This window comes from Rhinopithecus bieti, unplaced genomic scaffold (genome assembly GCF_001698545.2).
Source record: "Rhinopithecus bieti isolate Rb0 unplaced genomic scaffold, ASM169854v2 scaffold_11161, whole genome shotgun sequence".
Taxonomy (NCBI): Eukaryota; Metazoa; Chordata; class Mammalia; order Primates; family Cercopithecidae; genus Rhinopithecus; species Rhinopithecus bieti.
Window position 1 is genome coordinate 1,735,576 of NW_016806937.1, and position 12,195 is coordinate 1,747,770.

The following is a 12,195-nucleotide window of genomic DNA, read 5'->3' on the forward strand; positions in this document are numbered from 1 at the left end:
CCCCACCCCCTTACCCCGCCTTGGGCCTGACCTCTCCAGCCCACCCTTCCGGCCCTTACTCCGCCCACCAGCCCTCCCACTAGAGGAGACAATCCAGGGCCTGCAGCTGGCCTGACTTCCTGCACCCCCTGCCCTGGTTTCCTGGCTCTGGCCCTTCCTGCCCAGAGGGGAAAGGATTCTGGCTCCAGGCACCTGGATCTCTTCCTGCTCTGTCTCTCCCTCCAGCCTTGGTTTGGGCTCCATCCCTGACTGGAGGGTTCCCTGGCTGGAAGTCTCTGCCCTGTTTTTTGTTCCCTGCCCGGGGCCCACCTGGACTGCAGGTGCTCCAGTTGCACTTGCAGGTTCTCGCTCTGCTCCGTCTGCTCGTCCAGCGACCGCTGCAGCTTACGTGCCTGGTTGTGGGCCTCGTCCAGCTGTGGGGGGGTGAGCAGGGCCGAGAGCATGAGGGTCACCCAGGGCTGGGCAAGGCCGGCCACCCGCCCAGGGACAACCACTCCTACCGCTGTTCCCTGGGAAGGTGCTCCTCCCAGAGCGTTTGCTCCTTGAGGCCTAGGCTAAGGTTTACCTCTTCCAGAAAAGCACCCCTTCGGTTCCTCTCCATCCCCTTTGCCTCCTCTTGCACATCTACCCATCCTCCCAAGCCCTGCACTACTGATGCAGCCATCTACCTCCTATCCTTCTGTCCCCATCAGTCTGTCCATCTGACCATTCGTCCAGGGAGATATTCATCTGCCCATGGAGACAGTCACCCATCACTCCCCATCCATTCATCTAATCAGCTGCTCATCCAGCATGCCTAGCCAGGCCTTCCTGCTCTCCCAGACACACCGATCTTCCCATCAACCTGGCCTTTCTCCCTCTCCATTCGTTCTTCCACCCACTGACCCAGTCAGCTGTCCATCCGTTTGTCCACTGTCTACCCATCCAGCCATCATCTGTTCATACATCCATTGGAACCACCCATCCATCCGCCCGCCCTGCCTCTCTCTCCCATTCATCCATCCACTCATTCCTTCACTATCGGTTCATCCATGCACACATCCATCTTGTCTTCTGTTCATTTTTCTTCCCATCTTCCCACCCACATGTCTGTCCTGCCATCCATTCATCACACACCTACCCACTCTACCCTGGGCACCTCCTGAGAGCCAGGCTTGTGCCCGGCACCAGGGGCTGACAATGGAGAGGCCAGGAGGGCCCTGCGGCCCCCCACTCCTCCCTGGCGGAGGTCTGTGGCTGTCCCTGCCCCTCCATGGTCCTCACCTCGTCCTCAGCCTGGGCCAGCTCCTTCTTGAGCTCCTCCACCCTCAGCCGCAGCTTCTTCACCTCGGCCTCGTGCTGCTCCACCCGCCGGTTGGCATGTGCCAGCTCTGCCACCTTCTCCTGGAACTGCTTCTTCAGCTTGCCATGCACATGCTTCAAGTCTGCCAGCTCCTGCAGGGCACAGGGATGGGGTGGGAGGGAGGGGGGATCAGTATCAGCCTGGGCGCCATGCCAGGGAGTCCCATGAGGTCAGGCAGTTCTAGGGATGCTGGGTGTCTCTCCTTCCCAGAATCTCTCCATCTGCTGTCTGAAATATCAGCATTAGAGGTTTGGCTGAGAAGCCAGAGGCTGGAGGTGCCTTCTAGGGAGGTGAGAAGGCTGTGTGGGTGGAACCTGTGGCTCCAGTTTGGATGTGTAACTTTCAGATGCTACTGGATCTGCCCTGGAGCTGTTGGAGCAGAACTGGGGTTTCTGGGGAAGGATGAGGTCTGGAGTCTTCAGGGGCATATACATGGCATTGAAAGCCCTGGGTTGGGAATGAGCTAGGCTGGGGAGTGGGTGGGTGTCTCCGAGCCCAGAGTGGTTGGGGAGAGGAAGGGCAGCCAGCAAAAGAGGTGCCCACTCCGGAGCTCTGTGAGTTCTCCAAGCCTCAGTTTCCATATCTGTAAAATGGCAATAGGCATTGCCTGAAGGTCTCTCGAGTCCATCCTTTTTGTTCCATCTCTAACGACTGCAACCTGGTCCAGGTCTCCTCCCTCTCTTGCTGCCCAGGGAACGTCAACAGCTTCCCCCCAGCCTATATTCCCATCCTCTGTCCACACAGCCTGCTCACACTTTCCTCCTGCTTTAAACTCTCTCGAGGAGGCCCACCACTCCTGCCTCATCTACCACATCCCCCTGCTCACTCCCCTCCAGCACACTGGCCTTGTTCCTCCAAAGCTCTGTGTCTCTTTCACCACAGACGTTTATTCATGTTAGTCCTAACTTCTCTCCATCCCCTCCCCTAAATCCACACACTACCAGTCAACAGCTGCTTTTCCTAGAAAACTCAGTTTATTTATTATTATTTTTTTGAGATGGAGTTTCTCTCTGTCATCCAGGCTCGGGTGCAGTGGTGCAATCTTAGCTCAGTGCAACCTCCGCCTCCTGGTTTCAAGAGATTCTCCTGCCTTAGCCACCCAAGTCGCTGGGATTACAAGCGCCTACCACAATGCTCAGCTAATTTTTGTATTTTTAGTAGAGATGGGGTTTCACCATGTTAGCCAGACTGGTCCCAAACTGCTGACCTCAGGTGATCCACCCGCCCCAGCCTCCCAAAGTGCTGAGATTACAGGTGTGTGCCACTGCGCCCAGCTGAGAACTCAGTTTAAAATGTCACTGCCTCCAGGAGATATTTCCAGGACTGTGGGCCTAAGCCAGGTCTCCTGGTATCCCTTCTTCTTGCTGGTGACCATGACGCTGTGTGATTGGCATGAATCTGTGTGACAGAGAGAGCCACGTACACATCCCCCAAGTGAGCCTTCAGCTCCATGAGGGGGAGAGAGGAGGCCACATCTGTCTGCTCAGTGCTGTGTCCCTGGCACCTAGAGTGGAGCCTGGCACACAGTAAGTGCTCAATGAATGTGGCTACTATAATTACCAACTGCTCTAGCACACAAGGTGCTCAATACATGCAGGTACCATAATTATCACCAGGCCTGACACATAGTAGGGAGGCTAGGCTCTGGGAGGTGGCGGCCCCAGCACTGGTCACTCCACTCCTTGCCCCACCTTGTTCTTCTCGAAGAGCGAGGCCTGGCTGGCCCTCAGGTCACAGTCCAGTGCGCTGGCTGTCTGCCGCCGCCGCCGGGCCAGCGCCTCCTCCAGGTCCCCGACCTGTGCCCGTAGCTTCTTGTTCTCCCGCTCAAGGCCCAGTTTCTCTGTCTCTAGCCGCTCCCGGCGGCCCCACTCTGCGGCGTTTTCGGCCTGCAGCCGCTCCATCTGCAGCAGGGCAGGGCAGAGTGAGGACTCCCAGGGGAGGGGGCATGCAGGGCCTGAGCTGGATGCCCCCACCACCTCCTGGAGCCATTTTTGGCTCCAGGAAGCAGATCCAGCTGCACTGGCTATAATTAAGCTGGGCTCATTTCATGGTGTACAGGATGTGAGAGTGCTTCTGGCCTCTGTGTGGGAGAGAGGCCTGCCTCTTGCAGATCAGGACACCCTTGGATGTGGCTGGCCCCCCTCAGAGCATAGGCCTGGCCCCTGCCCTTTTCCCAGTGACCTGCTGATGGAGGCAGGGCCCCAGGACCCCTAAACCCAAGTCCTCCTGGGTCCCATCCATGGCCTCACCTCGCCCCTCAGCTCGGCCATCTTCCGGTCCATGCTGGAGCGTGCACCGAGCTCATCCTCCAGGTCCTCAGACATGCGGCCCAGTTCATCCTGGTGCGCCTCCTTCAGGATGCTGAGCTGCAAGGATAAGGCCCCGCCTGGTCATGAGAACCACCAGGATACAGCCTGGAACCAGCTCCGGGGGTGGGCACCAGTGCAGGAGTGCTCAGCGCAGAGCCTGAGGTGGTACCCAAATGGGGCAGGCACCAAGTATTCCAAACAGACCTCGAATCTGACCACTTCCGCTCCTCCCAATGTCTCTCCTCCTCATTACTGTCTAGCCTCCCAGTGTCTACTCCTGGTCCTTCTCTGTCAACCCATTTTCCACAACAGCAGCCCAGAGGGAGCTTTTAACAAAGATGAATACAATCATACCACCCTCTTCCCACAAAGCCTCTGATGGCTCCCAGGTGTCTTAGGGTAAAGTCCAGCTCCTCTCTACGCTCACAAAGCCCTGCACGATTGGGTGCCTACCTGCCACTCTCCCCTTAGTTCACTGTACTCCAGGCACCATGGACTCCTTTCTACTCCTCAGACACACCAAGTTCCTGCCCACCACAGGGCCTTTGCACATGCGTGGAACATTCTTTCTGAGACACTTCATAGGACTGATTTTTCTTATTCTCAGGCCTTGACCTAAAGGCCCCCTCCTTAGGGATGCCTCCTCTGTCCACCTGGCTTGGAGGAGGGGCCTCCTCATCCCATTCCCCACTGGAAAGCTAGCCTGGGAGGACGGGGAGCTTGTGTGTCTGGTCCACCTTTGTGTCGTTGTATGGCCTGGGGACAGGGCTGCCCTCAGTGTACAGTGACTGATTCCAACACTGCTCTGCACACAGATGCATGAGAATTGCTTAGCATGCATTTAAGACAGTAACATTTCTTGCGGTATACAGTAAACCCCAACAAACTGCTGCTCCCTGCAACACATGGATGAGTTTTCAACACACAGTGTTGAGGGAGAAACGCCACATACAAAAGAGAACCTTTATAATTTTCTACTAAATTGTACATTTGTGTTTCATTTGGTTTTCTTCAAATGATTATACTTCATAATTTGAAAAGAAGAAAAAACAGGGTCCTGGACCCAACCCTGAAAGGTGCTGATTCAGGAGGGTGGAGGTGAGGTCTGGGAATCTGTGTTTTAGGAGATTTCCTAAGAGATTCTCATGTAAGACCAGTCTCAGTCCCCTCCAGGACAGTTTCAGACTCTAAAGGTCTGTGATCCTCCCAGCTGCTAGAAACCGACTGATCCAGTGCGGCGTTCCGTGGGTGGCTGCGCCCTCTGGTGGCCACTGAGGCCTGCACAGGAGGCAGTCCTGGCAACTCGGCCTGCTCTGAGCCCCTATACTGCAGTGGTGGATTCCCTTCTCTGTAGCCTCAGTTTCCCCATCTGTAAGGTGGGGACACGAGGACCCAGCTCCCTGGACTGCTATGAGGCTTCAGTGGCACCTAGTACAGATAGGAACCCAATGAACGCCACATCCAGACTCTTCCTCTTCATCTTGGTCTACAAGGCCCCCTCCTGCGGCCTTGCCTCTCACTTCCTGCTCTCCAGACACTTGGCCCTCCCTGTTTCCCGCACGTGCTGGGCTAGTTGCTGCCTCAGGACTTTTGCATCGCTGTGCCTTCTGCCAGGAACACTCTCCCCTGTATCTTCTCAAGGACAGCTTCCTCTAGCCCCTTTAGGTCTTGCCTCAAATGCCACCTTCTTAGGCCTTTCCTGACTTACCACCCCATCTCTCTCATTCTGTTTTTAATGTTTCATAACTCATGAATCTGCCTGGTGACTGTCGGTCTCCCCTGCCCACAGCCCCCACAAAGTGAGCTCCTGAAGGCAGGGACCGTGCCTGCCCAACACTCAGAACAACTCAGAATTAAATAAATAAATAAATAAATAAATAAATAAATAAATAAGGCTAGGCACAGTGGCTCACACCTGTAATCCCAGCACTTTGGAGGCTGAGGCAGAAGGATCACTTGGGTTCAGGAGTTTGAGACCAGCCTGGCCAACATGGTGAAACTAAAAATACAAAAATTAGCCGGGCGTGGTTGTGGGCGCCTGTAATCCCAGCTATTCGGGAAGCTGAGGCTTGAGAATCACTTGAACCTAGGAGGTGGAGGTTGCAGAGAGCTGAGATCACACCACCGCACTCTAGCCTAGGCGACAGAGTGAGACTCTGTCTCAAAAAAAAAAAAAAAAAGAATGACTGTCAGATGAATTAATGAATGAATTCTCTCTTCTATTTCCACTACTGAAATTCAACAGTGTGATCCTGCCACCTCCAGGAAGCCCCTCTGGTCTCCAAGACTCACCTGCTTGAGCATCTCCTGCTTGGTCTTGCTCAGCTCCTCATACTTGATCTTCCACTGGCTGAGCTCTCCCTCTAGCTTCTCAATGTTCCTGCTCAATGCCAGTTTATCCCTAGGGAAGGGACAGACACAGGGGTGAGCCCACCAAGGCCCTCTGCTTGGAGTCCTCACCAAGGGTGGCCCTGCCATGTACCCTCTGCACTTGTTGAGCCCAAGTCCAAAATCCTTGCCTTGGTATTTGGGCCCAGGCACCCTACGTGGCTACAAGCACCCTGGCTTTGCAGTTCTCCTGGAACTGCATTCCCTATCCAAGTGCAAGTGCCCTCCTCACATTGCGGGGAGGTGGTTGGGGTTCCAGAGCACTGAGCATCCCCGGGCAAGAACCTCTCTCCTGCTGTACTCCAGGCTCATCTGAAAATGGCTCCAGGAGGTGGCAGCCCCAGCACTGGCCACTCCACTCCTTGCCCCACCTTGTTCTTCTCGAAGAGCTGTCAAAGACCACCCTGCTCCTGTCTGTTTTGTAGACTCTGTTCCCTGCAAGGCTTGGTCTGAACACATGGTTCTGCAAATAGAAACACTGGAAAACACTGTCCAGTGACCCAGAGAGAGGGTCCTCTCTTGCCATCGTCACTGTGTGGGATCCCTAACCCATAACCGCCACCCTGCCTTGATCTTGAATGAGGCACTGTAGGTAACAAGCATGATGCCTGGCCCTGGGAGAGTAGGTGCTCACCAATGGCTGAGCTCAGCATCACCTTCCAGCACACTGCCCTTCATAACCCCACACCACACTGGCCTCTCTGAGAGTGGAAAACTCCATGCCTCCAACATGGGGTTCCCAGAGGGGACATCACCCTGTAGGAGGCATGTTGAAAACCCATGGGGACATTTTTGGCTATCCCAGTGATTAGGGGTCATTTAGTGGGCGGGGGCCAGGGTGCCTGACTCCCTGCAATGCCCTGGGCGTTCTGCCCATCAGGATGCATTCTGCATCCTACTGAATGCACGCACAGCCCACTGGACATTGCTGGGGGTGGAGATGAGCTGAGCCTAGAGCCTCACTCTGATTTACATTGAAACAGAAAGTAATTTTTATACTAACATACGCTGAATTTTCTAGGAATGGAATCACTGTATAAACTAAGGGAAGACTGCACTTTTCTTTGTTTTTAGAGACAGGATCTGGCTCTGCATTCCAGAGACTGGAGTGCAGATCACAGCTCACTCCCTGGAACCGCACTCCCTACCCAAGGGCAAGTGCCCAGCTCATACTGTGGGGAGGGGGTCAAGGCTCCAGAGCACTGGGCATGTCTGGGCAAGTACCTCCCTCCCGCTCTACCCCAGGTTCATCTGTCGAAGACCACCCTGTTCCTGTCTGTTCACAGCTCACTGCAACCCTGAACTCCTGGGCTCAAGCGATCCTGCCACCTCGAGCTCCCAAAGTACTGGGATTACAGGCATGAGCCACTGTGCCTGGCTGCACTTTTCTTTGTTCAGAACTTTACCAAAGGTTGTTCATCTCTCAAGAAACCTCATCATCACAGTGACACTACTTGTGTCTTTGAGTTGCTAACTCTGCACACCTGCATGAGCCGCCTTTGTAGCGGTCCTGCGAGGTGACTTAAATGCGCAGATACATGTAAGCCTTCAACACAGCACCTGACTCGGAGCATGTGCTATGTGTTTGCTGTTGTAACTATCGTCACTATCATCCCATTTAAAGACACCCACTCTGACCACTTCATCATTTCTTCTGGAGGAGCTAGCCCAAGCCCTTCCATATCACAACATATGTATTTTAAGTTACTTTCAGGCTGGGTGCAGTGACTCATACTGTAATCCTAGCACTTTGGGAGGCCAAGGCAGGTGGACTGCCTGAGCTCAGGAGTTCAAGAGCAGCCTGGGCAACAAGGTGAAACTCTGTCTCTACTAAAAATACAAAAAATTAGCTGGGCGTGGTGGTGTGTGCCTGTAGTCCTAGCTACTCAGGAGGCTGATGCATGAGAATTGCTTGAATCAGGGAGACAGAGATTGTAGTGAGCTGAGATAGCGCCACCGTACTCCAGACTGGGCAACAGAATGAGACTCTGTCTCCAAAAAAAAAAGTTACTTTCACTTCTACTTTATATTTCAGTTAGTGCACTAGGTTGATTTTTTTGCTTGTTTGGCTTAAACAGTCAAAATTTATTCTCTCATATTTCTAGAGGCTAGAAGTCCAAGATCTAGTCATTGGCAGGGCTGGTTCTCTGAGGGCTGCGAGAAAGAATCTGTTCCATGCCTCTCCCCCAGCTTCTGGCAGTTTGCTGGCCATCTTTGGTATTCCTTGACCAAAGATGCAACGATGTCCACAGAAGCACCATCCTGATCTCTGCCTACATCTTCACAGAGGCATTATACTGAATTTTTTTTTTGAGACAGTGTCTCTCTCTGTCACCTAGGCTGGAGGGTACTGGTGCAATCATACAATCACAGCTCCCTCAGCCTCGATCTCCTGGGCTCGAGCGATCCTCCCGCCTCAGCCTTCCAAGTAGCTGGGACTACAGTGGCACAGCACCATTCCCAGCTAATTTTTTTTTTTTTTCTTTTTTTGTAGGCCAGGAACAATGGCTCATGCCTGTATTCCCAGCACTATGGGAAGCTGAGGTGGGTGGATTACCTGAGGTCAGGAGTTCGAGACCAGTCTGGCCAACATGGTAAAACTCTATCTGTACTAAAAATACAAAAATTAGCCAGGTCTGGTGGCACATGCCTGTAATCCCAGCTACTCGGGAGGCTGAGGCAAAAGAATCACTTGAACATGGGAGGCAGAGGTTACAGTGAGCCGAGACTGTGCTACTATACTCCAGCCTGGGCGACAGAGTAAGGCTCTGTCTTTTTTTGTAGAGACAGGGTCTTGCTGTGTGGCCCAGGCTGGTCTCAAGCAATTCTCCTGCCTTGGAATCCCAAAGTGCTAAGATTACAGGCATGAGTCACTGCACCTGGCCATTATATTGATTTTTTTAAAAAGGGGTATGTAGGTAGGTTATGCTATTGATGTATTTAATTTCTGGACAGAAAAACTGCAGAATATTCATTATCATCAAGCTCGTGCCCTCTAAACTGCCCTGATCAAGGTCACTGGTTACCTCCACATTCTAAATCCAATGGTCAGGGCTCAGCCCTGTTCTTACTGATCACTCTGTCCTGTGGGAAACTGTTTCTTGTGGTTCCCCTTCCCCAGCCCGGCTTCCTTCTCTTGTCTCCTCTGCTGTTTCCCTTTCCTCTAACAGACCTCTAAACTTGGTACTTCAGGGCTGGATCCTCTGACCTCTTCCCTATCCATACTCACTCCTTGGCCCTTGGCCAGGCTCATGGTTTTTTTTTTTTTTTTTTTGATACAGAATCTTGCTCTGTCGCCCAGGCTGGAGTGCAGTGGCACAATTCTGGCTCACTGCAACCTCCACCTCCCGGCTTCAAGCAATTCTTCTGCCTCAGCCTCCTGAGTAGCTGGTATTACAGGTGCCTGCCACCATGCCTGGCTAACTTTTGCATTTTTAGTAGAAATGGGGTTTCACCACGTTGGTCAGGTGGGTCTCAAACTCCTGACCTCAAGTGATCTGCCCACCTCAGCCTCCCAAAGTGCTGGGATTACAGGCGTGAGCCACCGCACCCGGCCCAGCTCATGGCTTTCAATATCATCTCTTCACTGGTGACTCTTGCATTTTTACCTCCAGCACAGGCCCGTCTCATGAACTCCAGACTCATTCACTTCCCCAGCTGCCTCCCTGCCATCTCAAACTCACAGATACAAAACCAAGGTCCCAGCTGCAACCTACCAACTTCCCTGTCTCCATTCCCTGCTTTTACCCTGCCCACAGCCCTCTCCCCCAGCTAGAAAGTAAGTTTCAGGAAGGCAAGGACTTCTATCTTATTTATGGCTGTATCCTCAGGGCTGCGCACAGTGCCTGGTCCAGAACAGGTGCCCAGTAACGTATTATTTGAATGAATAAATAAAAACTTGCATTGAGTCCTCGTGTGGAACACCACTGCTCTACAGTTCCAAGACATAGCCTAAACACTACCTGTCATCTTCGCGAGTCTAATGTTCTGTCATTCTGAGGGTGCTCACCTGGCCCTGCCCCTGCCCCCTCCTGCCTCCCATGACTCACTCTCGCTCCTTGAGCAGCACCTTCTGGGACTCATCCAGTCGTAGCCGCAGGGCAGTCAACTTGGAGGCCTCCTCCTCCATGGTAGCTGTGTCCTCCCAGGGCAGCCGGCTCCGCTCCTGGCGGCCTGAGCTGCCCCGTGGGCCCCCGGCCCCCACGCTGCGTGCCTCCCAGCAGTCCTCAGACTCCTCCGGCATGCTCTTCAGCAGGCTCTCCACCAGCTCCAGTTCCTGTGGGGACCAAGGTGGAGGCTGGAGCAGTGGCCGCCAAGCCAGGCCCTGGGTCTGAGATCAGCTTGATGGGTAATCTTGGGCAAGTCACACAGTGTCTTTGGGCCTCAGTTTCTTCTTCTGCTGCCTGCCTCTCCAGCTCTGGAGAAGGAAGACACGCCCTGCTCTGGGCCTCCCCCTTCACCTCCTGGAGCTGCAGAATGTCAGCCGCCATGGTTCCCTGTATCCTAGAAGATTCCCCAGGAGAGATGGTGAGCTCCCTGTCACTGGAAGTATGCAAACCTATAGTGGGGCACTGATGGGAACAAATGTTGAAGCAGGAATTCCTGTCATGGCTTAAGCCTAGATTCCTTCCAAAGGAAATCCAGCTCTAAGATCCTGTTTTTTTAGGGGCAAACAGTAAGGCATGGGGAGACTGGTGACATGGGCAAGCAGTGCCTGTGAGGAGAGCCAGGTCTCAGACAGGAAGCAGTGAGAAATTATAAACCCAGGGCCGAGACCCCTTCCTCCCTGCCATCCTCTCCTTCTTCTTTGCCCCTGCCATCCCCAAGGCCTGTCTCTGACACAAAGCCACAAGGACCACAGCCCCTGTTCCAGCTTCTCCCACAGCCTTTCCAGATGAGTCCAGGCCAACCTCTTCCTGGCCCGGCCCTCGGTTTCTCTAGCTGGACTGGAGTGGTGGTCCTGAGGACTCCCCGAGGAGTGAGAGCTACTCTTCTGTATCTCAGATTATCCAGGTAGGAGTGGCAACTGGTTCAAAGCCCCATTTTACGAATGGGGAACAGGGAGAGATAGGACTTGTTCTGGAACACAGCATGAAGAGGCTGGGCTGGAGGACAGACTGCAAGCCTAGGGCTCCTGCGACTGCCCACAGCCCTCTGGCCTGTGACGGACAACTGAAACAAGGATAGGACAGGAACAGCATTGTGCACAGTGAATACCACCTCCAAACACCAGGTCGCCCCAGGAAAGAGGGGACTTCAGCCACAGGAGGCAGCAGTGCCCGAGCTAGCCTACGGGGTGGAGGGGGCTGGGCAGGAGAGAGGAGGGGGCAGTCTTATCTGGAAGAGTTGGCCTGTCCAGGGACTGAGCTGGGGACAGAGCTGGGGAGCTGAGCTTGGACCCTGCCCCTAGGTGGTTTTCTGGTAACAGGCCTGCTGGCTCAGGAGAGGGTGCCCTCTGCAGCAGTATAATCATATTTCACTGCAACCTCGACCTCCTGGGCTCAAGGGATCCTCCTGCCACAGTCACAGCCTCCCAAGTAGCTGGTACTCCAGGTACGAGTCACGTCGTCCTGCCCTCCTAGCACTTTTCACAGCTAATTCCTACTCATCATTCTAGTCTCAGCTTGAATGTGACCTCTTCCAGGAAAGCTTCTGTGAGGCCTGCGTCAGGGACCTCCTCTGTGATCCCAGTGCCCTGATTTCCCCCACCGCTCAGCTCTGATTGAATCAATGGATTCAGCTCTGCTACGAATCAGCTAACTTCCATGCAAGCTGCTGGATCCCTCTCCTGCTCAAAGGGGATGATTCCTTGGTTCTGTTGACTTATCGGGTATGGGAGTGGAGGGATCACAGAACTTGGGATTCTCCACCCTGAGGTCTCCGGAAGGAAGATGATGTGAGGCCCCGCAAGGGTAGAACCCAACCCGGAGAAGTGAAACCTCCAGGAGACCAGGCCTTTACTACCTTGTTTCTGAGCCCAGCAGCTCAGGCCAATCGGCCCCGCCCACTTCGAGACTGGGGCGCGAACGCCCCGCCCGTGCCGCGCACCTGGCTGCTTGGCGGCCTCTCGGATCCGATGTCACGCACTGGCTCGCGCTCCGCCTCGGGCTCGGGGCCGTCGCGCATCTGGTCGGCGACGCCCCGGGCGCCCCTCAG

At 54.2% G+C, this 12,195-nt stretch overlaps 1 protein-coding gene across 1 annotated transcript in view; it reads right to left on the reverse strand.

Moving 5' to 3' along the window:
* Positions 1-12,189, reverse strand: part of CCDC102A (coiled-coil domain containing 102A) — a 15,360-nt gene extending 3,171 nt beyond the window's left edge. Inside the window, exons 1-7 of the mRNA XM_017878860.1 lie at positions 12,088-12,189; positions 10,089-10,315; positions 5,944-6,052; positions 3,592-3,708; positions 3,034-3,243; positions 1,264-1,434; positions 310-413 (exon numbers count right to left, since the gene is read on the reverse strand). Coding sequence (XP_017734349.1) covers positions 310-413; positions 1,264-1,434; positions 3,034-3,243; positions 3,592-3,708; positions 5,944-6,052; positions 10,089-10,315; positions 12,088-12,165 — 1,016 coding nt within the window. The 5' untranslated portion in view covers positions 12,166-12,189. The remainder of the gene's footprint in view (positions 1-309; positions 414-1,263; positions 1,435-3,033; positions 3,244-3,591; positions 3,709-5,943; positions 6,053-10,088; positions 10,316-12,087) is intronic.
* Positions 12,190-12,195: the final 6 nt, after the last annotated feature.